Source organism: Cucurbitaria berberidis, assembly GCF_010015615.1.
Source record: "Cucurbitaria berberidis CBS 394.84 unplaced genomic scaffold K460scaffold_1, whole genome shotgun sequence".
NCBI classification, from domain to species: domain Eukaryota; kingdom Fungi; phylum Ascomycota; class Dothideomycetes; order Pleosporales; family Cucurbitariaceae; genus Cucurbitaria; species Cucurbitaria berberidis.
The window spans coordinates 1447512-1472212 of NW_024468935.1; the positions used below are offsets into that span (position 1 = coordinate 1447512).

At 51.7% G+C, this 24701-nt stretch overlaps 10 protein-coding genes across 10 annotated transcripts; 6 read left to right on the forward strand and 4 right to left on the reverse strand.

Moving 5' to 3' along the window:
- Positions 1-535: 535 nt before the first annotated feature.
- On the forward strand, positions 536-3118 carry K460DRAFT_372474 (MFS general substrate transporter; the record flags this gene model as incomplete). The annotated part of the gene is made up of 11 exons (XM_040934512.1): positions 536-957; positions 1023-1167; positions 1229-1408; positions 1457-1560; positions 1726-1762; positions 1814-2005; positions 2060-2360; positions 2415-2496; positions 2754-2884; positions 2940-2997; positions 3052-3118. 11 exons carry the CDS (start codon positions 536-538, stop codon positions 3116-3118), a joined length of 1719 nt encoding a protein of 572 aa, XP_040792681.1.
- Positions 3119-3121: 3 nt separating this feature from the next.
- Positions 3122-3651, reverse strand: K460DRAFT_360968 (uncharacterized protein). Its single transcript, XM_040932373.1, has one exon. It carries the CDS (start codon positions 3594-3596, stop codon positions 3213-3215), a length of 384 nt encoding a protein of 127 aa, XP_040792682.1. The 5' UTR covers positions 3597-3651; the 3' UTR covers positions 3122-3212.
- A 1082-nt stretch (positions 3652-4733) lies between these two features.
- K460DRAFT_10976 (uncharacterized protein) lies at positions 4734-7612 on the forward strand. The gene is made up of 3 exons (XM_040926543.1): positions 4734-5167; positions 5264-7098; positions 7152-7612. The coding sequence occupies exons 1-3, from the start codon at positions 4933-4935 to the stop codon at positions 7182-7184; spliced, it is 2103 nt and encodes a 700-aa protein (XP_040792683.1). The 5' UTR covers positions 4734-4932; the 3' UTR covers positions 7185-7612.
- Positions 7613-7775: 163 nt separating this feature from the next.
- Positions 7776-8558, reverse strand: K460DRAFT_350222 (riboflavin kinase; the record flags this gene model as incomplete). Its single annotated transcript, XM_040931487.1, has 2 exons — positions 7776-8363; positions 8442-8558. The coding sequence occupies 2 exons, from the start codon at positions 8556-8558 to the stop codon at positions 7776-7778; spliced, it is 705 nt and encodes a 234-aa protein (XP_040792684.1).
- A 356-nt stretch (positions 8559-8914) lies between these two features.
- Positions 8915-9865, forward strand: K460DRAFT_275239 (aldo-keto reductase-like protein; the record flags this gene model as incomplete). Its single annotated transcript, XM_040928023.1, has 2 exons — positions 8915-9148; positions 9194-9865. 2 exons carry the CDS (start codon positions 8915-8917, stop codon positions 9863-9865), a joined length of 906 nt encoding a protein of 301 aa, XP_040792685.1.
- A 432-nt stretch (positions 9866-10297) lies between these two features.
- K460DRAFT_269511 (uncharacterized protein) lies at positions 10298-11995 on the forward strand (the record flags this gene model as incomplete). The annotated part of the gene is made up of 3 exons (XM_040927577.1): positions 10298-10606; positions 10764-10986; positions 11046-11995. The coding sequence occupies 3 exons, from the start codon at positions 10298-10300 to the stop codon at positions 11993-11995; spliced, it is 1482 nt and encodes a 493-aa protein (XP_040792686.1).
- Positions 11996-14630: 2635 nt separating this feature from the next.
- On the reverse strand, positions 14631-17021 carry K460DRAFT_270891 (DUF21-domain-containing protein; the record flags this gene model as incomplete). The annotated part of the gene is made up of 4 exons (XM_040927685.1): positions 14631-15708; positions 15757-16426; positions 16475-16701; positions 16759-17021. The coding sequence occupies 4 exons, from the start codon at positions 17019-17021 to the stop codon at positions 14631-14633; spliced, it is 2238 nt and encodes a 745-aa protein (XP_040792687.1).
- A 541-nt stretch (positions 17022-17562) lies between these two features.
- Positions 17563-19158, forward strand: K460DRAFT_300851 (thiamine diphosphate-binding protein). The gene is made up of 3 exons (XM_040929848.1): positions 17563-18276; positions 18331-18890; positions 18946-19158. The coding sequence occupies exons 1-3, from the start codon at positions 17663-17665 to the stop codon at positions 18981-18983; spliced, it is 1212 nt and encodes a 403-aa protein (XP_040792688.1). The 5' UTR covers positions 17563-17662; the 3' UTR covers positions 18984-19158.
- A 23-nt stretch (positions 19159-19181) lies between these two features.
- Positions 19182-20809, forward strand: K460DRAFT_326679 (uncharacterized protein; the record flags this gene model as incomplete). Its single annotated transcript, XM_040930631.1, has 3 exons — positions 19182-19717; positions 19785-19936; positions 20049-20809. Coding segments are annotated over exons 1-3 (1209 nt in total), but the record flags the coding sequence as incomplete, so codon positions are not given.
- A 1685-nt stretch (positions 20810-22494) lies between these two features.
- K460DRAFT_372481 (MFS general substrate transporter) lies at positions 22495-24009 on the reverse strand (the record flags this gene model as incomplete). The annotated part of the gene is made up of 3 exons (XM_040934513.1): positions 22495-23040; positions 23096-23771; positions 23822-24009. 3 exons carry the CDS (start codon positions 24007-24009, stop codon positions 22495-22497), a joined length of 1410 nt encoding a protein of 469 aa, XP_040792690.1.
- Positions 24010-24701: the final 692 nt, after the last annotated feature.

The window sequence follows — 24701 nt, forward strand, 5'->3', positions numbered from 1 at the left end:
CAAAGGACCACAATATCGACACATCAACGACGAGCCTAGAAAGGGGCAAAGACCGACTATTCAGTGACAGTAGCGCTTATGTTGCTTAGTGGCAGTTCGCTCTGCTCTTGAATACATCTCATAAACCCCTATCTCCGCCCCAAGATCTTAGCCGATACTTTTGCCGATGACGCATCTTTTAAGTATTTTGCCCCATAACAGACGCCATGGGGCCAGTGGCGACTATGGAGTCCAAGCAGTTTGTGCAAATCGTCTCTCGACCGCGACTCAGCAAGCTTCACGGCGTGGTCATCTTGTCATCATTTCGTGATCTGCGGCAGGGTTCGCTCCACTTAGCAAGCCGTTTGTCATCGACGGGGAATAAGAAGGATTTGAGCGAGTTATATCCGAGTGGAGACTAGAACGAATCCTAAACGAACGTCAATTGCATTATAAACAGTCATTTGATGCTCGTCAACAACTAGAGAAGGGATTTCAACAACTTAGGAGAGTATAAGGGACTGAGAGAAAGATGAATGGGCAAATGAGGAGGAGCATGGGCTCGTCCCTAGAAGCACATGAGGAGAGGGCGTCGAGCGACCACGAAGATAGCATACAATCAGCCATGGAGATCGACGAGGAGAAAAGAATAGGGTTGGATGACACCAGATACCAGGCATCACTAGAGGAGGAAGTTGAACCGACAGTAAGAGGACGAAGTCAACGTAGACCATCGCATGACAACAGGAGTCTGAAGACGGTCAGATCACAGCACTCAAGAGCTGGAGGAGACGGCTACACATGCTTTGATGCAGAGGCAAACGACGATCGACCGAACAAGTTCAAAGCCGGGGCTATCACTGGAGAGCCGTATCTGGTTGCGTGGGATGGCGATGCTGATCCGCTGAACCCTCGCAATATGACCAAGTTTAGACGCTGGGCTATCGTTCTCATCTGTAGTGCGAGCTCGCTGTGTGTGTAGGTAGCCCTCCTATGAGCAGCACTTGGATTAGGTGCACAGACTAACGCGTGTTGCGTGGCAGGACTTGCACCTCATCGTTATATACGTCAACGTATGGCCAGATCAAGCCCGAATTCGGAGCTTCGCGTCTCGTCTGCACACTCGGGCTGTCTCTATTTGTGGCCGGCTTGGGGACGGGGCCAATGGTTCTCAGTCCCCTTTCTGAGGTGCGTCCCGCTGCGAGTGCTGCTAGACTAAATGCCCTAGCTGCGTGCTGACGTAGCGCAGTTCTATGGCCGACGACCGATCTACATTTGCTCGTTCACCTTCTTTCTCATCTGGATGATTCCTTGCGCAGTTGCACAGAATATTCAAACTATGCTAGTGGCTAGGTTTCTCGACGGCCTTGCAGGCTCAGCCTTTCTCAGCGTGGCTGGCGGCACCGTAGGCGACATGTTCGCAAAGCATGTCAGTTGATCTAATCCAGCTAGCTGCTTGTTGCTAATATGAGACCAGGAGCTATCGGCTCCTATGATGGTGTACACTGCCTCCCCTTTTGTTGGTCCAGAGATCGGCCCGCTGATTGGAGGATTCATCGTAGAGCATACTACGTGGAGATGGTAAGTGCTTATCGAAAAAGACCCACACGCCTGCATCGCACAACTGCTCTTGCGCATCTGAGAGCTCTTCCAATGCTGGCAGTTCTTCCTCCAGCCCTGTACCCAGCGCACACTAGTTCATGTGCACTCGCGGCTGCAACAAGCGGTGTGTTAACGTCAAACTAGGTGCTTCTACGTGCTCATCATCTGGTCCGGCGTTCAGGTAAGGTAGTGACGCGTACCATGTGTACCGAAGGCTAATGCTAGCTCCCAGCTTTGTCTGATCATCTTGTTTGTGCCTGAAACGTACCACCCAGTCCTTCTTCGCAGGAAAGCGATTCGACTACGAGAAGAAACTGGCAACCAAGAATGGATCGCGCCGATTGAGAAGATGCACCGATCTGTTGCTAAGACGGTGCTTTGGTCCTGCATCAGGCCGTTTCAACTGCTGTTCTTTGAGCCAATGGTAGGTTACTGCGATCGGTGTGGAATTGTTGGTGGACTAATTATGGTGCTCTAGTGCTTGAACCTCTGCATCCTGTCTGCCATTCTGTTGGGCATCATATACCTATTCTTCGGCGCCTTTCCGCTAATTTTCCAAAATAACCACGGGTTTAGTACTGCCCAAGTTGGCCTTGCATTCTTAGGCCTTCTTGTAGGTATGGTGACGGGTATCTGTACCGATCCAATCTGGAGAAGGATCTACGGCAGGCTCGTGCGGCAACGCGAGGAGCAAGGGGGCGAGCCTGGTGGTTCAGAGCCAGAGTTTCGGCTTCCACCAACTATACTGGGCGCTTGGGTCGTTCCCCTTGCACTGTTTGGTAAGCTGCTGTAGAGACGTGTGAGGTTCGATATGCTTCTAATCGTCTATGCAGGGTTTGGATGGACCACGTACTCGTCTGTGAGTTTATCATGCTTGATGGCAATGGTGTTTCCGGGGCTAACATCCTGGTCTTTGTAGGTTCACTGGATAGGTACAGCAGCATCCTGCATATTGTCGAGTCGCAATTATAACTGACCATGACACGGCAGTTCCAATAATGTTCTCCGGATTTTTTGGCATGGGGTAGGCTCCCCCTTTTGGACACTGCAAGTGTCATCGATAGATGGCTCGCTGACCGCCCATTGTGACGTAGGGTGATCAATGTTTATTCAGGAGTCTTTACATTCCTTGTGGAAGCAGTGAGTCTATTTACCGACCGAAATCGGACCAGGCTCCTGGGTACAAAGATTGACCTCGCCGAACAGTACCCTGTCTACGCTGCATCGTCGCTCGCTGCCAACAGCTTCGCGCGGTCGTACCTGGCGGCAGCGTTTCCCTTGTTTGGGGTTCAGTTGTATAACCGTCAGTCTCTGAGACTGTGCATGATGATGAAAGAGCGGTCACTGATTTGGAGCAGATCTGGGCTACCAGTGGGCAACGACACTGCTTGCGTTCCTAGCCCTCGCCATGGCCCCGTAAGAGCGCCCCAAGGGAGTGGTTATAGAAGTCACTAACGCATACTATGGCAGGTTCCCAATACTCTTCTTTCGATACGGCAAGCGGCTCAGGGGCAACAGTCGCTATGCGTCCGCATAGGCGGGCGTGGGATGAACACGAGGGCATGTGGCGGATTCGAGTGGAAAGCGACTAATAATAGAGGAAGTGACACGGCATTGGCATGCCATCATGTTTATTGAATCAAGGATTCTGCTCCTACACGTGAGACCACCTGAAGCACGCTGGCCGGGCCTTTGTGCGACACGACTTGGGGCGCCACGAGGGCGGCCATGCCGACTCGAGGGACGAGGGATACACAGCGACTGAAGCGGTTGCGGATGGTACCGTTGGCGAGGGCCGTGGGTGCGCCCGCAAAGTGGTGGGAACGTGGCCGACAAGCCAGAGGCACGGGAAGCGAGACAGTCAAAGGCACACAGGAGCCCTCGCAAATGGAGGATGGCGAGGGAGCGAGATGAGCGAGATGAGCGTGGAGATGGACGGTAGTACAGGGCGTCCAAAGGCTGACTATGAGCCACTGACGACGACGCGCCAAGGCCCGCGCGATGACCTTTTGCATGCATACATGCACCCAGCGTAGCCGAGCCCAAGGCACATGAAGAGAAAATTGCGGCTGCTTGCTTTTGGGCTTGCCTTGTGTGGCCTGAGAGTTCGCGGTGGGAATTGCGAGGGAGGGTGGGTTGCGTATGTCGACGTGCTAGAGTCAGGTAAGTAAGTAATCAATCGATCAATCAATCAATCAATCAATCTATTCCAATCCAATGTAGAATCTCGCAGGCCTCGTCGACGTAGGTTACACACGTAGCTTGAGATGAGTAGACAGCTGTCGTCGAAGCGCCTATGTCCATGTCCATGTGTGTGTGTGGAGCTGGATACAATGGATACAAGAATCTTCTCCACTGTCACCCCCTTCAATTCGGTGACGTGTGAGTGGTGACTGACTGGATCGCCCTTGCCAGTCCCCCCAGGCCAAGCGGAAGCGGCGTGACCGGCCAACGGGGACCGAGGCAGCTGCGCCGGGCTGCACCTTCCTCCCAGCAAACTCCAAGCGACCAATTGCGGGGAACCGCATTTGCGCGCAGCCCTCAACACCACACACGACCACAAGTGCACCGACGCCTCGAGTCCACTTCAATAGCCCAGCGTCAATTGCAGGCCATCCACCTCCGCCGTGTCCCCTGAGCGCTCGCCAATTCTAGCGCCTCCACTTGCTGCTCAAGCTTGCTCCTCCCCCCCGCCGCGCCTCCCTCGTAGTCGTCTACAGCAGCTCTCCTCCAGCTCGCCTGGCCGTGGGTAGACGCAGACACAGCCCTCGAAAGCATTGTCCCACAGCGTCGCCCTACTGCGTCGCGCCTTGCTTGCTCGAAGCGACGCCCCACCCGTCGCAGCCCTCGCCCTCGCGCGCTCACCCACTGCGCTCTCTCTCGCTCTCTTTCTCAGGCGGGCTCGGCACTCCGGCGACTTCGCAGTACCACAAAGGTCGATTCCCAGCAGCATGGGTAGCGCGTCTCGGTAGCATCTCGCTATCAAACATGACTCTGTGTGCTCCTGGAATGCTCCCTCGATTACATGGACCCCGGCTCTGTATCACAACTAAATTGTTCCATACCTGCCCACCGGATTGAGCGCCCTTCACGCTCTCGGGCCCTTGTACTGCCGCCACTGGAGCTGTCAGAGTGCCACGGCAGCGCCCGTTCGAGCAGCCAGCGCACGCGTGATCGCACTCCTAAACACGCAGCCGGAACGCCGCCAGCCGTGCGCCCCAGAGACATTGGCTGAACCGTTTTGCTGGGAGCACCCCAAGAGCACCATTGACGGCTGCACCCACCGCCGACCGTAGTCCACAGCAGCAGTCCGTGCTCTACCAAGTGCCTGCGCATCGCAGAGGGGTTATTATGTCTACCCCAGGCGCCGAAGATGCGTCTCTCTCGCCGGAGTACAGCGGAGACTTGGACGACGATATGGCTGCCGAACAATCAACTGACCGCCAGTCTGCCGATGGCGATGCCTCGCCCTCGCAAAAGACCACCAACGGCAAGCCTACCTCGAGTGCAAAGGATCCCCTGAGGCCGCGAAGAAAGAAGGCGCGAAGGGCATGCTTTGCCTGTCAGCGAGCCCATCTGACATGCGGTGAGTCTCTACTCTCCTCACCCTATACGAGTGACTATTCCATGCTACATGGTCATGAATGCGTTTTGACAACATCATACTGATAACAAATCTCAGGCGACGAGAGACCATGTAATCGCTGCATCAAGCGTGGCCTCCAAGACCATTGCATGGATGGCGTGCGCAAGAAGGCCAAGTACCTACATGATGCGCCAGATGGCGCGCTCATGCCAGGTGTGGGCGGCCACTATCCGTACATGAATGGTAATCGCCCAACACCACTTCCAACGCAGGACACCCAGACGGTCTCTGTGGCCCCACAGAACAATCTCTACACCCAGGCCTCACCAACGACATTCTATACGCCAAACCCCGTTCCAGGCCCTCTACCAGTCAGTCAAGACGGGCGAACATTCAATAACCAGCAGTCTCCAATATCACCCCCATTTACTCAAGCGCACCATAGCTCGGTGCAAAACGTACCGAGCACAATACCCCCGGGCCAGTCTGGACAGGTACCGCATTTCGGTACACTATTTGATCCAAGCGATCCAGCCTTGTTCAACTTTGACATCTCAAGTCTGAACTTTGGCAACCACTATGGTGCCCTCGAATTTGGCATGCTCGGTCACATGTCATCCGGCGCAGCTGAGCAACCCCACGATCCGGGCAATACCTTGATGAATCCTATGAGCCAAGCTGGGGGCGTGTACCATCAGCAAATGCCAGCAAGCTATGCAGACCAGTCCAATCCCGCTGTAGCAATGTCCTTTGGTCCGAATGGGCTTCCAACGGGCGAATGGCAAGAATCCACGGCACGCCAGGGGGGTAGTATGCAGGTCCAAACGCCAAACAACACCCCAGCCACGGCACACTTGGACCATAGCCTTCATCGGAATGACAGTATCCATGGTCCCCACGCCTTTGCTATAGGCCAAGGTCCCTCGAGCCACTCCACAGCCAGCCCAGCCTCAACAGATGCCTCGGCATTCGAGAATGATAACCCGCTAGCTTCCGCTGCTTTCTTCGCTAATACTAGCCGACCGCATGTGCAGCGCTCACCAGTTCTCAATCGATCACAACAGGAAAACAGGCCTCCAAACACCGCGCTGCAACCGATACATTCGAATGGCATCCGCAAACGCCAAAGAGATACAAAGAGTATCTATCAAGGCATCACCAAGCCATATGACTATGTGAAGGGCTATCATAGGCTCTACCAATTAATCAATAAGAAGTACTCAAGACCATGGGTCGCAAAAGCGCAGGAGTATCTACAGAATTACCGACCGGTCCTGCTGCAAGTCCGCGAAGAGCTAAACACCGACGATTTGATCCATCAAGAGATGGGCTTGCAACGTAATCTCATGACACTACAAGAACACTTCGCCGAGGTCGGTACCCCGTTCCTGATCTGTCGGCGCTCAGGAGAGATCGTTGGAATCAACAAAGAGTTTACCATTCTTACTGGCTGGAGGCGTGAGGTACTCTTGGGCAACGAGGCAAATCAAAACGTCAATCTAGGCGCAAATCGGGATGCAAGCGACAGCGAAATCTCTACCCAGAATACGACGCCCAATATCCCTGCACAGGATGGCGACACCGGCACACCCAACGTCAATATTATTGAGCTCATGGATGCCAAATCCGCGCTCGAATTTCTACAGCACTTTTCCGAGCTTTGCTATCAAGACCCACGTGGATATGCGTCACAGCGCGTCAATATGCTGCGCTACCAGACCAAAGCGGACTTTGAGCGCATCCAAGACATGAAGGCAAATGCCGCTACTGATGTCAAGCTTGACCCTCTCGTCAAGATGGAGGGCGGTGCTGTGCACCAGGGTGAGAGCGCGATGCAGAGGCTAGGCGCGAAAAATGGCATGGTAGATTGCATGATTTGGTGGCACATTAAGCGGGATATCTTTGATATGCCGGTGTTGGTGTGCATGAGTGTAAGTCACCAGGGTGTCCATTTAACATGTGGCGGCAGCTAACGATGTCACAGGTCATGCCCGTGTTGGACAAAGGTCTACAATGAGCATGGTAATATCGCTTGGCCTCGCCTATATATATTTCTACTCGGTACCTGATTATAGTTCGTTCCGTTTCGCACCACAAAAGAACACATATACGAACGATGCACACACACACACGGGACAGATGATGGCGATACGGCCATAGAGCGGTATCAAAAAGTACTTTCGGGCGCTTGCATGTTCAAGAGTTGTCACATGCGGATTTGATTCTCGACTACAAGCATTCTAGCGCCAGCGCTTTATTTGTACGACATGTGCTCACCCAGATGTCACGGCGCTTTTCTCTCTCTTTCGAGCAACACGTTGCGTGGGTACATGGCACGACACGGGAGTATTCGGAGCACGGAATCATAGGGTAATGGTTAATGAGTATTTTTTGGCCAGGATAAGCTGGAACGGCGATTGGGTGTTCAAGGCGTACACATGGGCGCTACTAGAGCGAATACAGCGGAGCTCCGGAATACCAATCTATATTCAGGCAGTTAAGAATTCAAGTTCATATCATTTCATCGCTATGCTGTCGCTCGCGACACCGTCTATCTATCGTCTATTGCCAATTCGTCATGATTGATACCCTTGTGCATCCCCATAGGTCACTTCATCTGGCACATGCCCACTCCATCGCTCTGTCCCACACCATCTCTACTCTTCCCCGCCTGCTCATCCTCACCCCCTCTTAACCATGCATCCCCCTTCCACGCTCCATACGCTTCCCGTGCTAAACTCCTCTGCGCAACGCGTATATCCTCTCTAATATCCTCCACCAGCGCATCTTTACTCACATAGTCGTACTCCGGCCGTATAAACCCCAAAATCACAAGCGACAGCGTAGCGCCATAAAAGTCCGCAGGGAAATTATGCAGGATGTGTATCTCGATCGACCGCTGACTGTTCTTGTAATACGGATTATATCCTATGCTCAGGACGGTGGGGTAGATGGTAGTCTTGCTATCTGCGGTGTTGGTAGAGGAGGTGTATTTGAGATCCGCAACCCCGTGGCTGGACGATTGCGCGGGCACAGAGGTATCGTCTGTAGCGCTTGGGACGCTGTGGGAGGTTGTTTGCGAGGCGATGGTCGAGTGGTCGAGTGTGCACCAGCCGTAGTAGATGCCGGATTCGAGCGCGTCGTTGCCGCCTATGCTCAGGCCTGAGAGGGGGATGTTCGCGGTGGGGATGCCGAGCTACTGGGGGGATTAGTAGGCTTTTCTTAGGAGAAGAGATTTAAGGGAGCAGAGGGGATGGTAGGGATGTATGTATACCTCTTTGCTTCCTCGTCCAAAGCCCTTGATGACTGGTCCTCGTAGCTTTAGTGGGAAGGGTGCTTGTGGTGTGTCGGGGCCTGCGATAAGGTCGCGCGAACCGTTTGGAGGACCCATTATGTATTTCTAATGCGATTATCTGTTCAAGAAGGTATTGGAGAGTATAGGAGTAGGAATGGGCGCTACGAGGAGATGTTGTATTGCGTGATGCACTAAGCTTCGAGCACTTTCTGGTCGGGATGGAGGGGTCCGATCGGAATGGTGGGGCGTCATCATGGAGCTAGCATCTGGCGTAGCTTTGAACGATTAGTCAGCCAGGTACTTGTTGATCGTCACTACTCCATTTGACAGGACTTTCTTCAATTGCCCTAGTGAACGAAGAAAATCTCGTGATGTTCCTAGCAAAGCCTCTTCAACGTTCTCTCACTAACGTCACTCCTGTTTGCGTCAGCCAAGTCTCATCTATCCGCAGCATGGCCTCCGCCTCAAACAGCAGTGCATCACGACTTCATGACAATGAACCGGCTTTCATTTATGGGACTGCTTGGAAGAATGATCAGACAAAACGGCTGGTGAAGGAGGCGCTGGCAGCAGGGTTTAGACGCATCGACACAGCTGCTCAGCCTCGGCATTATCAAGAGGCGCTGGTTGGCGAGGCGCTTCGCGAGGCGTACAGCGGCGGTGCTGTGAGGAGAGAAGATGTCTATGTGAGTGCAAACAATACATGAAGGCTTCTGCGCTAACGGAATGAGGTCCAAACCAAATACACCACACCTGCAGGCCAAGATGTTAAAAACATGCCATATGATCCCTCAGCGCCTTTGGACGCCCAAATTCACACTTCGGTTGCTTCTTCCTTGAAGAATTTGCGACCAAGGGAGGAATCGGAGGAAGGCTCCTACCTTGACTGCTTGCTTCTTCACTCACCACTGCCTACAATTGAACAGACAGTTCAGGCCTGGCAACTCCTCGAGTCATACGTGCCGGATCGGATTCGATCACTCGGCATTTCAAACGTCACGCTTCCTACTCTTCAAGTTATCTACAATGAATCTACGGTGAAGCCGTCGGTAGTACAGAATCGCTTTTATCCTCAAACGCGGTATGATGTGCCTCTTCGCAGGTTCTGTCAAGAGAATAGCATCACATACCAATCTTTCTGGACCTTGACGGGCAACCCTGCACTCCTCAAGTCGAAGCCCGTTGGCGCATTAGCTCAGGCAGCAGGCATCGATCAGTCTGTAGCGCTCTATGCGTTAGTTATGGATCTTGGCGTTGTCGTTTTGAACGGGACCACTTCCAGCGAGCACATGCAAGAGGACCTTGAGGGCCTTCGAAAGGTGCGTGAGTGGAATCTATCCCACTCCCAAGAATGGGCTGGGATTAGCGATGATTTCAAGGTCATCGTCGAGCCAACCACTTAACCCTATTCGAATCAGCCCCCACCATGCCTTTGAGCAGGGATCTCGGGCAGGCTGTGCCGCTCAAGTCTCTCGCCAGCTCGATAGTGTTTAGTTCGATAATACGTACTTCCAGTGTGTGTCCGGATAATCAAACGATGTCTACCTAGCCATACCTTGGGTGTGCTAGGATGATAAAAGTGGAAACTCCGCACTGCTATCCTTCGTGTCAGCCTACAGGGGTGGAGCGAGTGCGTTAAGCACGTGATTATAATTGATTGACGACTGGGTCGCGTGCGGCTGAGGCCAAGTCAACGACTTTGACACTGCCCCTCAGCCTGCCTCAGTCTTCCTCGTCAATCCGCTCCAGCACACAAAGCAAACCCACGATAACTTCAGCTCGCTATCACCTACTCGTGCGCCAGTGTTTGGCCTTTCGAGGCATGGCTTGCCGCCATGTCAACCATTCGCACGACCTTACCAATTCCAACCCAGCCTTGGCAAGCCGCCAAGTCCAGGTTTCTTAATGGTCTATCGCCAGAGGATACAAGACGTTTCAAGGACGCAACGCTCGAGAACTTGTTCTATGATGCCAGTGCTGCGCAAAAGAAGCATGCGCTTAACTGCAAATCATGGTTACTCCAGGAGCGCTTATCCTCGCTCGTGGACGCTGTAGATGAGTATGGGAAGGCTCTCGATGTTTTTTCAAACATCTATGGGCTTATTCTGTGTCCAATCTGGGGGGGGTTAAGAGTGATCTTGCATGTAAGTAGTTCCGCTCACATCGTTTTTAACACTTTTCCTCCTTGTAGATTTCGGCAACATTTCACAGTCGCGTTATACGGTGGTTCCGCCCACTACTAGCATATGTTTCTTATCTACTAGAAGTGACACTTTCATGCATGCGCTGACCTGAAGGCAGATAGCTGGCCAGGCTGGAAAATTTCAAGAGGAACTGGTCGGTATGCTTGCGCAGATAGGTGATGTGCTACCGCGCTTTCTTATCTATCAAAAACTTTTCGGTAAACATGAGCGACTTCTTCATGCTTTATCGAACGCGTACCTCGATATTTTGAAGTTTTGTGTCTTTACCAAAGACTTCTTTCTGCACGCAAAGCGTTCCATGAGTAAGTCAGCACTCCGAAGTCACTCCATATATTTTATATTTACCAGGCAGTAGTTCCATGGTCTATCGTCTTGAAAGGCGCCTGGAAGCCCTTCCGGAAAGAATTTGAAGAATATATGGCAGCCTTTCGCAAGCATAGAAAGACGGTAGAGAAAGAAATCACTCTTGCGCATATGATAGAGTCTGCTCGGAGAGGTGAGATGGAACGCGCAAACCGGGCTCTTCAGGTCAAGAACACGAAAATTGCTAAACGTCACCGGATTCTATCCACACTCCCAGCTATCAACTATGTGAACAAGCATTCCCAGAGGGTTGAACTTAGGCACTCCGGTACGACTGCATGGCTTCAGGCTACCCCTCAATACGGCTCGTGGTTCTCTTCGCTTGCCTCTGCGTGCTTCTATTGCTATGGAATACCAGGATCTGGAAAATCAATCCTTTCGGCGAGTCTTGTGGACAGTCTTCTGAGGGCTGGCGCAATGAGCAAATCCTCGCTTGTTTGCTACTACTACTGCGATTATACGGACATGGCATCATTGGAACCAATGGCAATGGTCGCTTCTCTGCTCCAACAAGTGGTTCAGATATTGCCACTTGATCGATTCGATGAGAAATTCCTATCGCTTTTTGATCATGGGCCATGTCTTCCAGCCGCATCTGAATGCATGCAATGCTTTGTCGAAGTCCTAAAAGAGTTCAAAACGGCTTACATCGTTATCGATGGCATCGACGAATTAGCTCCTGAGGTGCAGGTTTTCGCATTGAATTTGATCGCTCACCTCCTCCGGCCAGCACCCGTTGTAACGAAAATCTTTGTGACGAGCCGCATCGGAGAATACACAATACACAGATCTCTGAAGAACCACACGAGTCTCCAAATCACAAAAGAACTAATCGACAAGGATATATCGCTGTTTATCAGCGAGAAAATCGAGGACATCATTGCACATAAGAACCCGCTCTTAAACAAAAGGGGACTAAAACAAGACATCATCGATGCGCTTGTCGATGGTGCCAACGGGATGTAAGTTTTACTGGCTAAGCAAAAGCTCATAGCGAGCTAACAAGCATTGCAAGGTTTCTCTGGGTCACCTTTCAGCTGTTCGATATATCAGAAGCCCTTACAGAGAGCGAAATAAGACATTGCCTGCAGAACCTTCCACGGGATCTAAGTGAGACTTATTCCAGGATCCTCGAAAAGGCTCGAAATGCACCTGGTGGCAAAGCAAAGGTTGACAAGATGCAAAAGGTATTTCTTTGGGTTACTGGCGCACGGCGTCCACTACGGATCGATGAACTGGAAGAAGCTGTAGGGCTAGACAAATCTGACACGTTTCTCCGCAGCGATCACGCCGCAAGCGGTGCAGGAGAGAGACTCATCAGCTGCTGCTGTAATCTAGTCGTCTTAAATGAGGAAGATGGCACAGTGACGTTTGTTCACCAAACAGTCCGGCAGTACTTGTGCTCATCCCGTGTCTCCTTGGAACCAGGGTCCTATCAACCCAACAGTATTGTTTCTCTCGACTTCTCTACGGCCGACTCATACATTGGAGATATTTGCCTTGCATATCTGGAATTCACGGATTTCGACACTCAAGTTGCTCGAATTCAAGAGACTACCAATATCGACAAATCTAGAATTGAGCAACTCGTATGGGCATCTGTGCCACTATCAGCACCTATTCGAAGACTTGTATCCTGGACACAGGGACGGCGTGGAATGTCGCAGGCAAAGCCAGAAAGCCAGATCAGTTTTGCGATGCCGGTCGTTACAAAACCATCAGATACTCTAGTGCAAAAGTATGCATTGCTCGACTACGTCATCACGTTTTGGGCATTTCATACGGCACACCTGAGGGCGGATAGTATCAACTGGGCTAAGTTTAAGCGTGTCGCTTTGAATCGACAGCTTGCCTTTGAGTTCCGCCCCTGGGACAAAGCGGAGCATCGCCAAAGGGTAGAAACCGTCTTAAAGAATCAGGATGAGCTACGAGGCCTCCAAAGGACCGAGGGACGACTTCGTCAAAGTATTACAAAAAGATCAGATTGGATTTCCCAAGATATGATGATCTACTCCTGGGCTCTGAAACATGGCGTCGGCTCCCTCCTTGAATTTGTCAATCCAAGTCACTTAATGGTGGGAAGCTCGGTTTACAGGAAGTCTGAGCTCGAATATTTCCTCAAGTGCGCCTCAACCAGCAAACCTCAAATTGCAGGCCCAACCGGTTTCTGGCATGGTCCTTTTGTCTTCCACTCCCTCCGTAAATTCAATGATGAGCCGCCATACTACCATGCCATGGGATTAACAAGCCTACTCTACTTCTTCAAGGAGGAGTTCCTGTGCTGGGTAGATCAGACTGAAACTTCAGCAGATGAAATGTTTCGCAGAGCTGTGATACTGGCTTCACAGACGGAAGATAGAGCTGTGTTCAGAGCCCTGGTTGATTTACATGTTAACTCCTTGGAAAAGCTTGCAGATATCATGGGGGAAATCCTTCAAAATGGCCACATCAGGGAGGGTGTCGTCGAAACTTTACTACTTTGCCTAAACAAAGAGGAATCTCTGCTGCAAGGACTTCCGCAGACTGAATGGCAACTGTTATTTGTGCTATGGGAATGTTTCCCAGTCATCGAATCGCTTTTAAATGAAGGGGGATTTTTTAGAAGTGCAGATTGGGAGATTCGTCAACTGATCCATATTATCTTGCTAGCGAAGCCTCGTCCCGACATAATCGCCCGCCATCTTCAAGACTTGGGAAACAGCTCGCCCTTAGGAAGCCTCAGTCCGCCGCCAGCAGACTGGTCGTCGCTCACTTTTGCTACAGTAGAAGCATGTGAAGCTTTAACTAAACTCGTTGGAAAGGATCTGAGGCAGGAAGCGGAAAGCATTTTGAGAGCGGAGAAGGAAAAGAAGAACAATTTTAGCAAATCGGATACGGCGTAGGTAGGGTGAAATACCTAATTTCAAGCTATGCGAGTCAGATTCTCGCGGATATCCTTACCTACAGTATCAACTCCGTTGCTCAGCACAAGTCTTCTACTTTCATATCACAGTCAGCAAGACGCTTGCATCTACGGGACACTTTAGTGTGGATCACAAGGGCGCAGTGGTAAGAATTCTAGAGAGAAGCGAAGGCTGGACATAAAAGTTGCAGGATTAACGGCTACGATGCTCTGGGGTAATTGACTTGTTCCGCCCAACGCCGAGGGTTACTAACAGCTTCCACCAAGAGGCATACTTTACTGAATGCGACGCGTGAAAGTTTATTGATGCGTCTCTGAACTTCTGCATTTCCAGGTCCTGACTCCAAGCAGGAGAAAAGAGATCACTTCCGAAAAAAAGTCGATTATATTATAGACCCGTATTATTGTACAAAACTTCGCAATGGTTTCGCATAGCTGTATTCCTAGCTTTTAATATAATACAGCGCGAAAAAGAAGATATCAAATTCCCCACCCTCCTTGAGAAATACCTCGTTTTTCCCATCGTCCCCTAAAAAATGAATTAATGACCGAAAAAGATTCCCTCCGCCGCTGCCGACTCGGGCCAAACCTAGAGCGCGTAGGCATTATGTTCTCATCGCTCGCATCTGCGTCGGCCTCGCTAAGTGTGACTGGAAATTATGCATCAACGACGTGCTTGCTTTGGTACATTTACTTGCTTCAGCCATCTCCAAGCAAGGGCTGCGTCTCGCTGCTATCACCGGCATTGCCCTTCTTCTTCTTACCTCTCTTCTTTCTCTTCTTTTTGCTTGCGCCTTTGCCGCCAGTATTGGCCGACTCGGCTTCCGACTTCTGATCTTCAGCACCGTCAGCTTCTGCTTGTCTGCGAATGGCTTTGTCTTCGGAATCACTAGAGCTTGTCGTCTCCAAGACAATTTTCTTGATGCCGTTGACATCCACAATGTTCTCGGAGATACTACCGCTTCGAGCAGTGTGTCGTTTTCTGGGCGGGCTGCGCGAGCGCGATCGAACAGAATGCAGCGAGGCGATGGTGCTGACGGAGCGCGACCGTTCTTTTGAGCCGTCATCCTTGTTTCGGTTATCGACAACGAGATAGGTATCTTCGTCGTTATTAGCCGCCTTGGTTTTCGGTGAAGCAGGCTCTTCTTCTGCTGCTTTGAGTCCAGATCGTCCAGACTTCCAAGACATACGGTCGCCACTGGGAGCCATAGTACCATATCCTACAGCAACACTATGAACACCATCGCTGGCTTCACGACCCGCAGACGCCAATAGGCCTTCTCCAATTCCTCCTTCCGGAGCATGGGATTCCTGAGCGATAACGCCCTCGGACGCAGGTCGAGCGTCCTCTGGTATCGTCGTCGGAATATCGGGGACCGTGCTAGTTTGGCCAGGCTTGATCTTGACAGTGTTGATGCGCGTGGACTTTGGTCTTTGGGCAGCATTCGACGGGCCCAAGTGTTTGAGGTGCTGCATAACTTCAGGGTCATCGCTCCGCAAAGGTTCCATTGTTCCCCTGCTACCACTACTGCGACGCCGCAGGGTAAATGATGGTTTGAGTAGGCCTTCGGATGTTTCGGGCATAGAGGTCTTGCGAGGAACCGTTGCCCTCTTCTGTTCTACGTCCGTTTCACCGTCTATTATCGATTGTGCAGAGGGGATTCGAGGAAGTTCAGCGACAACTTTGCCCCTAGGAACGCGAGCGCGGGGGGAAGGAGCCATGCGTCGAATCGCTTTGTGAACATCAATGAAGACATCAGACTCATCGATGATTTCCCTACTAGAGTTAGAACAACGTTCAGATAGCTTCACAGCATTTACTTACTCTCCAATGAGCTCTTCGATGACGTCTTCCAGGGTTACAACACCAACCGCGCCGTGAGCCTCAGCCGGAAACTCGGAAACCAGAACCATGTGAGACTTGCCCTCCTGGAAGAAGTTGAGAATGTCCAAGCAGCTCGTCTCCGGACGGGTTTCCGGGAGGGTGGCCAGGGCAAAGTCGCGCACGCGTTGGGCATCCTCAGGGTCGTAGGTAATGAGCATCTTGACAAGTAGCATGCCAACGAAGTTGTTCTCGTTTTCGGGAGTATGAATAGGTATGCGGGAGTAACCGGCAGACAGAATGTTGTCCATCATCTTCTCGTCCAGAACGGTGTCAGACGACATAGTAAACACGTCCTTCATGGGCGTCATGATGTCGCCTACAGCCTTCGCTTTGAGGTCCAAGACAGCAGTAATAATGGTGACCTCGTCCTCGTTGAGACGTTCATGCTCTAGGCCCAACGACTGATGTAGACTGACTAGTGTCTTCAGACCACCCTTCTTGTAAACGGTTCCGTGGTCCTCGCCGAGCAGGTAGTCGAGAAGCTTCGCGGTGGGCCAGGCGGCGATTCCCATGATGTACATGAGGGCGAGCACAATAGGCGCCATGAAGGCGCCGATTGGCAAACCGTACCTAACGCATATGGATTGGGGGACGACTTCGCCAAAGATGACTAGGGCAGGTCAGCAGAAGTCAAATATGAGGGATTGGATGCACATACCAATGAGCACAGTGGAGCTGACAACGGCAGGCCATCCTCCGCCTAGGGACCTGTCGAGCACAATAGGAAGGGTTTCGTTGGTGATGACGTTGCTGAGGAGTAGGGTCACCAGGACCCAATGTTTGCCTCTGTTCAGGAGCGCCAACACTCTCTTCGCATTCTTGCGCTCGTGCTTGTCGCCAGAGTGGGCGAGGACCTGGAGGTAGATTTCGTCTTGGCCCATGAGACTAAATAGCAATTGTTAGCGTACTGATCAACAACGGCGGGACCATGGGAGGCTTTACGCGATAGTCAAGCCCGCGAAGACACCACCAGCCAAGACCAGTGCGATTGCGACGCCCAGGTACAACCACAGGCTCGCGTCATTGGGCGACTTGGGCAGGTCCTCATCGACGAAGGCATGCACGACGCCGGCGAATGGCATGGGGAGCGCCTTGACGAGGGGCGCGAAGGCGTGGAAGAGGCCGATGAGGAGCATGTTGACGCGAGACGACAGGCCATTGCCATTGCCCGGGCGCGAGCGGGCAGCGCTCATGGCGATAGCCATAGCTGGGATAGATTGGAGCACCTAAGTGCGGGAGATGGAGATGATCTCCGTATAGATGGGCAAACACGAAGGGATGATGGAGGTTGAATGTAGCGCGACGCAAATAATGATGCAGAACAGAAGCAGCGGTTCGGCGGCGCGTCTGTGCGGCGCCCGGGGGCCCAAGACGCAAGCTCGAGGAGCAATTGCGCCTCCAAAGTCTCACAGAGGTAGCCAAGCTCTCTATTCCCGAGCCGTGTGATCCGTCTGGGTGTCTCTCACTCTAATTTTCTTCTTCTTTTCATAATAGTCGTTAATACTCGATACTAATGCCCTGAAGCAAACCCAAACCCCCGTTGCCAAGAGCCTACGCTGCAATAGAAAAAGCTTCCCTCAGCCCCCCCGCTTCCCGTGGGAACCATTATTTTAGCCCTAGGGCGTCATCGTGCGTCTATGCTCTGGGAGGCCCACATCACGTGATCTGGATCTACCCCTGCTGCTCGCTTAACTCCGCCATGGGGAAGCTGGAGAGCCGCTGGTAGCCGTGACATGCAACCGCTCAACCGTCGGCTCACACTGCTGGCTTCGCTCAGAATGCGACTCCTGTCTTCAAAATCTCGTGGGTGCTGCTGCATAGACTGGCTACATTTACCTTCTTGAACATGGCGTCCAAAACACCCTCAATGCGCGTATTGTCACGGTACCTGCTCCGTCCTCAAGCGTCACTCCATCCCCGCTGTCAACATCGAGCCCAGAGTAAACAGTACTCTGCAGGAGCAGCTGGCGCACGCCTCAATGGCACCGTGGAATACGATACAATACCAATACTCCATCACACTGCTAAATCTACTCTGTCAAACCCAGAACTACCTGCAGACATACGCAAAGGGCAAACTAAGCGCATAAACCTCTATACCGCAGTCAACGAGGCGCTACGGTATGCCTTGCAGACCGACGAAAGAGTGCTTGTATTTGGAGAGGACATACAATTTGGCGGCGTCTTCCGATGCACCATGAACCTAGCCGCAGACTTCGGCACCGAACGCGTCTTCAACACCCCTCTGAGCGAACAAGGCCTGGTGGGATTCGCCATAGGAGCCGCTGCAGAGGGCATGAAGCCAGTCGCAGAAGTGCAATTTGCAGATTACGTCTTTCCCGCATTTGACCAGATCCACAACGAGGCAGCCAAGTATAGGTACAGATCAGGAAGCACCGGTGTACACTGTGGTGGGCTCGTGATACGCATGCCAACGGGGAGTGTGGGACACGGTGCTCTGTAAGAAAACACACACACATCCATGGTCTTGATGTACTAACGCGCGAATTTTAGATACCACACCCAGTCCCCAGAAGCCCTCTTTACCCACACTCCCGGCCTACGCGTCGTGATACCCCGCTCACCCGTCCAAGCCAAAGGCCTCCTCCTCTCCGCGATCCGCAGCCAAGACCCCGTCCTCTTCATGGAACCCAAAATTCTCTACCGCGCTGCCGTCGAACACGTCCCCGTAGACGCCTTCTACCTTCCCCTCGACAAGGCCGAGGTCCTAAAACCCGGCAAGGACGTCACCATCGTGTCCTACGGCACGCCACTATACACGTGTTCGGCCGCGATAGCAGCAGCAGAGAGGGACTTTGGATGCAGTGTAGAGCTGATTGATTTGAGGACGATATACCCCTGGGACAGAGAGACAGTGCTGGAGAGTGTGAAGAAGACGGGCAGAGCTATTGTTGTGCATGAGAGCATGATGAATGCGGGTGTTGGTGCTGAGGTGGCTGCGACGATACAAGAGCGTGCTTTCCTGAGATTAGAAGCGCCGGTTAAGAGGGTCACGGGGTGGGCAACGCATACCGGTTTGATGTATGAGCAGTTCATCATACCTGATGTCACGAGTAAGTACTTCCCTTCTGCACTTATTTGATTCGACCCAATTAATGATTGAAACAGGGGTTTACGACGCTATTAAAAAGACTATAGACTACTGATGAGACGTGAATCAAGCTTCAACTTAGTCTTCCCGCAGACTTTGTTCACTTTTGGCATTAGATACCCACACTGCACACGTCCTGCCTACTTGGAGACATGCTTGAGCGCCAAGTTGTCGTAGACCCTTATTTGCTTAAAATCTGACTTCAGTCTCACCCACCGGTGGTTTCAAGCACATACTCAGCTGTTGTCCTGATCTTGCCGCAGTTGTCTCATTGGTCCAATGATGCGACTTGTTGTATATTTCGCTAATAATGCTTGTAACAGGCCGCAGTATGCATGTAAGCGCTCACCCGTCAGCTTTCCTGTTCAGCCTCGTGCAAGCTGATCTTCTCTTAATGTCTTCTGCCGTTCACAATCAACAGACGGACTGGCAGTAGGAGCTTCTGCGTCACTTCATATTGTTCGCTCCTTCCCGCTTCACGATTACCGACGTCATGGCGCCTACCACGAGCACCTCAACCGCCAGCGGCACGCCCACAGCCTTGCCCCTTAATCCTGAACCCACTCTCCCCTCTGGATTCGCCGGCGAAGAATTCTCGAATAACTTGTTCTCAGATCTAGCGCCTCTGTTAACGCTCTTCGGAGAGCAAGTTACGAAGCAGTTCCTCACCATGTCGCTCGGCTGGGCGGACAACATCCTCCTTGCAGTTGGACCGCTGGGAGTTATCACTGCCATAGTCTCCACGATTAGAGTCGGGCGTGTCAGATTTCTAAAAGCTTTGATCGGTCGGTCAGTACCTCGCGTTGGAACGCTCATTGTTCAACCGTCCACCAGGAACACTAATAGAAGCCTCCAGAGCGCGAGAAGATCAAGCAACAGCCGAGATGGAACTGCTGTCCTCAACTTCGACCAAAGTCTCCGAACTATGGAACGGCAATGAAGTTGTTCGGCAACTAGGTCATGCCCCGACCATAGAACTGGTGGTGCACAGGGGGAAGGGAGGGAGAAGTTCATTTCAGGCTCAGCAGGAATCAGGCCTGATAGAAGGAGAGCGCGAAGTAAGTCTAGGTGACTTCGAGCAGAGGATCAATACTAACCGAGCAGAAAACCATCGACACAGATGACGAAATTCAGGTGGGCAATCTCTCCATGGCTTGCAACAGTGGGTGGCTCGAACAAGTCGGAACAGGTGAATGGTCTACAAGGTTTGCTTCTGGCATTAGTGAACTCCCTTCACAGTCCCCAAACATAACACTCAACATTGACAAATCCTCGCCAAGCCATAGGGAGGTTTGGAGTTTCGCAATTCTTGGAGTAGCGTTGCAAGCTGTCGCCCTGGTTATTACAGCAATTATGACTTATCACTGGAAAAAGAAAAAAGGTAACTCGACAGTTCAAAGCTACGCGTATCCAGTATTTCTTGCTGGATCGTGTGCATTGTTCATCGGTATGGCGCTATGCTCGCGTATCATCGAAACGACAACCACCGAGCACGTGTTCAGACCTTCCAAGCCGGCAGCAGTGAAGACTATTTTCCGTCTACAAATGGCTTGCACCATAGGGGATCAACGATACAGCCCGTTCGTTATCCTGAACTCAGAGGGCAACAAAAGCATCCGCACGTCGAGGTTTGCGGGAGAGAGTTCACCCCCAAATGTTCATAACAAGGCAAACACAGTCCTTGCTGTTTTACTCTCTCTTTCCGGTTTCATCTGCCAGTTTGTTGGATTGAGAGGGTTGCACTGGTCTGCTACAATCATTCAACTGGGTGCTACAGCTGTCATGACTGCCGTCCGTTCTTATGTACGAAGAGGACTCTCGCGTAAACCAAAAGCGATAGCGCTTGGGTCATCAGATCCTGACTGGATAGCACTTACAATTGGCAGCGCGTGTCTCCATGAGTGGCCAGCTGGTCTGTTCTGGTATCTCAATCTCTCCCCTTCTTTGCAGATATGTACAGGCGGATATGGCTTTTTCGTGCGCAAAGACGAGAGGATCTATGCCCGGTTGGTTGCCCGGTTGGTGGAGGAAATTCGAGATTCCAAAGCGCCAGGAATCGCGCCGTTTTGCAGCTCTATGGAATATACCATAGTTTGGGTGACGAATGCCACGGGCGTAGATGTTCGGCCCTGGACTCTTTGGGACTCTGCCCGTGTTGAGAATCGCTCTACTCCGAGACTGATGACTATCGCAGACCCCAGGATAGTCCTACGAGAGACACTACAGTCCAACCCAACAGAAAGAGACATTAGCCTTGTGCAGTTAGCGGAGAACCTTGTTGAAGCTATCGAACGCACTGTCTATTTGATAGGGCAGTACAAGGATCAGGGCTATCTGCTTACTAAAGAAGACCGTCGTAATACGTGCTTCTCATGGACGCATCTAGTGGATGACAGAAAAGAAGACTATAGTGGATATTACTCTCGACTTCAGCTTGACCTCCCCAGTTATGGAGGTATAAGGACGCTCATTTTCAACAATCGGTTACATGCTATTTTAGCCCTTTGGACGTACAGCCTTAAGTACCGCGGTTCTAAGACCTTATCAGAGATTGAGAAAGAGCAGGAGGGAACGAGAGGTATACCTCTACCTCCCTTTCTGGAACGCAGAAGCTACATGCGTTTGCTAGGGAGATATCCATTAGGAGAAGGAAACAAAGAATTCCAGGACTTGGAAGCCTGGACTGGCAAAAGACTAGCCTGGCGGTCTCTCCCCACTGCTGAAGTCAGTTTCAAGGGTGTTTGGGATTCGCCCTCACCCCGTTGGCCCATTTTCGGAGTGAGCCTTGCACACATGGAAACGTACACGGCTCCCGTGGATGAGACTGGTGCATGCACTGATCGCTTCATCTCGGTCGATATGCCCTGTACACTACCGACTCAGTGCGCGCTCGAGATATTTTCAGGGTTTATTGATGCGGTGGCTGGGCAAATCACGCGTTTGCACAAGGTAGTAACAAATACGAATCGACCGGAGTATGAGGGCACGAATATCCGTCATCACCATGATTGGCTGCGAGCAATCTCTGAGACTCTGATAGAAAATGGCCTCGTCAACGACATCCGAGATGCGAATGCAATTGTCATCCCGGCTTTCGCTCGAAGAGGCCTGTTGAACGCGGATGAGGAGCCGAGCGTTGATTCGTAATTGGATAAGTGGATGGAATATAAGAAGCAGAGGGTCAGAAAGATAAGATTCTGAATAGAAGATACTTAGACCTAAAAGGAGCAGGATAGGTACATGTGTCATATTATGGCAAAGGAGCAGCAGCAGTAGAAATCATGGTACAGAGGAAGAGAATTAGAGTGGACATGGGGCAGGTGGAGCATACCGAAGGAAGTAGGAAAGGAACAAATGCCTACAGTCAGTGCATACCATTCCTGGGCTCGTGTTTCATCATATAATGTCGTGATCACAACTGCATGCGAATCGATCATTGTTGTTGAAATAGTATTTTGGATTCAGTGTGCTATCTTCATATTCATAACCCATATATACAAACGTCACAGCTAAAGTGTGATAGGGTATCAATAAAGCTTTACATCTCAGCCACTAGCTGTCCTACCTCACCAGAAGCCAAGGCCCTCCTTCCTCCTGAGTGCAACATGCATGAAGATATATACACAGCAGCCGAAGCCCAGCATACCCGAAATAACACCGAAGCCCATGAGGTACTTTGGTTTATCGTCCGCAGGGAAAAGATACGCGCCGTAAATCTGCGCCAAATTGCCCAGAGCATTGACCAAAGCGAGCGCAATGGCACGCACCTCAGGCTGCATCGATCCGAATGTCGCACTAGCAAAAGAAAGTGCTACTGCGTTCGAGGCCCACAGACCGGCAGCCATGAGAACGAGCAGCGCATACCGCGCAGTGAAGTTATAAATGGTGCACACCAAGATCGATGTGATGAGCGAGAAGCAGAGCCAGCAGGAAATTACGATACCGCGGTGGTGTGAGATGGAATCGGCGAAGTAGGTGGTTGCGGCTGTGCAGACAAAGGCGACAGCGTAGATGGGGACGGTCATGTATTGTGCCTGGACGGTGGATGTGTAGCCCAGACCGTTTACGAGCGTGGGATAGAAGTACGAGAGGGTTGAGGAGCCGACGATAACCTGCAGTCTGTCAGTCACGGTCCGTGAAATGGTGGCCATTGAGGCGAGAGCTTACCATGTAACCCAGGATGAAGCCGATGGTGCGCCAGTCCAAGATGGCAAGGCGAAAAGATGCTGCTTTTCCAATTCTCTCCTCACCAGTGACGTGGGTCTGCACACCGCCGTCTCGCAGGCGCGCGATAGCAATAGCCCTTTCCCGCTCCGTCAAGCGGGTGCTGTTGGCCGGGAAGTCGAGCAAGATGAAGGAAGAGGCAATAGCCCAGACCATAGTTGCAATGCCCTCAATGATGAAGAGCCATCTCCAGCCACGAAGTCCTGCAGTTCCGTCCATGCCACCTGTGATCGCGCCAGCGAGAAGACCGCCAAATGCACCGGAAAGAATGGCAGCGGACATGTATACACCGAAGCGCTTCGACTGCTCGTCTCGCTTGTACCACGATGAGATGATCAATAGTATGCCTGGTGCGAAACCGGATTCGAAAACACCGACTAGAATGCGGAGCGCGACGAGTTGCTTGAAGTCGTGAATAGCGGCCATGACACATGTGAGCGCTCCCCATATTGTCATGATAACTGGTAGGTAAACGGATGGCTTCATGCGAACAAGAAGCATGTTCGATGGGGGCTCGAAGACGACATATGTGACGAAGAAGACCACTAGAGCGATGCTATATTGGTTCGACGTGAGTTTGAGGTCGGTGCCCATTCCCGCAATCTTTGCATTGCCGATACTGAAGCGACATTAGCGATTGAAGTTATATGGTAAAGGAAGGGTGCGTACTTTGTACGGTCCATGTAGGACAGCAGGTACATGAGCCAGATCGTCGGCAGCAAGAAGAGATCGATCTTCCTGACAAGTGCCTTCTCTTCTTCTGGCGTCCATGTGAGCTCCTCCACGACCTCGATCTGCTTTGCGCTGTTCATGGTTTTGGCATCAGCAGCCTCCAGAGAGTGTGGCTTTGACGACATGGCTTTCCCGATGCAACTGAAACAAGCAGTAACGACTAGTCAACTAATCCGAAGTCTAGAGTGCCGTAGCAAGACTTGAAAGAATTCCCGGCTCGATGGGTCAAGATAGTCATACGATGGTGAGATACCATTGGGGTTTTATAGATGAAACGATCGACATGCTATAGTCAAGGTTTGGACCTGTACCGGTACGCCTGAACGAGCATGGGCCGCCCCAGATTCTTTGGCGCTCTTGCTATCTACACTAGACCCCATACTGTCAACCGACGTTGGCAGAACTGCTCAGGATTGCGGGTTAGCGTGAGAAGTGATTAGCTCCGAGTGAGACGGAGACTTCTTGCGGTTGTGTCGAGTGAACTGTGTCTCGAGGCGAGGCTGTGCCAATAGGCGAGGACTCACGGATCAGAACGGTTAAGGAACTGAAGAAGCGATGAATGCAGTCCGTTTCGGTTTACACGCTCGGAACGAGCTCGCTCTCCACGGGACCCCCACATAGTAGTGCCTGAGTTGCGTTGTTGTCCACTCGTCATAAAAAGAAAATCGGTACAGCTCGCAAGGTCTTATTGGTACACGTTCTGGAGGGTACGTCCTCGCTCTGTACTTAAGTGTTCGAGGTCCAGCCAAGTGTTTTCAGTCGACAGTCGTTCTGAATCTGCTTTCTCGTCTCATCTTTCATTGTCCGTCGAGTTTCC

Bases quoted from the DNA above. Each gene is read 5' to 3' on its own strand.
- K460DRAFT_10976 (XM_040926543.1), top strand. From the start codon at position 4,933: ATGTCTACCCCAGGCGCCGAAGATGCGTCTCTCTCGCCGGAGTACAGC. The intron at 5,168-5,263 runs GTGAGTCTCTAC...AACAAATCTCAG, and splicing joins GCGAGCCCATCTGACATGCG to GCGACGAGAGACCATGTAAT. The intron at 7,099-7,151 runs GTAAGTCACCAG...ACGATGTCACAG, and splicing joins CGGTGTTGGTGTGCATGAGT to GTCATGCCCGTGTTGGACAA.
- K460DRAFT_300851 (XM_040929848.1), top strand. From the start codon at position 17,663: ATGGCGTCCAAAACACCCTCAATGCGCGTATTGTCACGGTACCTGCTC. The intron at 18,277-18,330 runs GTAAGAAAACAC...CGCGAATTTTAG, and splicing joins AGTGTGGGACACGGTGCTCT to ATACCACACCCAGTCCCCAG. The intron at 18,891-18,945 runs GTAAGTACTTCC...TGATTGAAACAG, and splicing joins CATCATACCTGATGTCACGA to GGGTTTACGACGCTATTAAA.
- K460DRAFT_360968 (XM_040932373.1), bottom strand. From the start codon at position 3,596: ATGCAAAAGGTCATCGCGCGGGCCTTGGCGCGTCGTCGTCAGTGGCTC.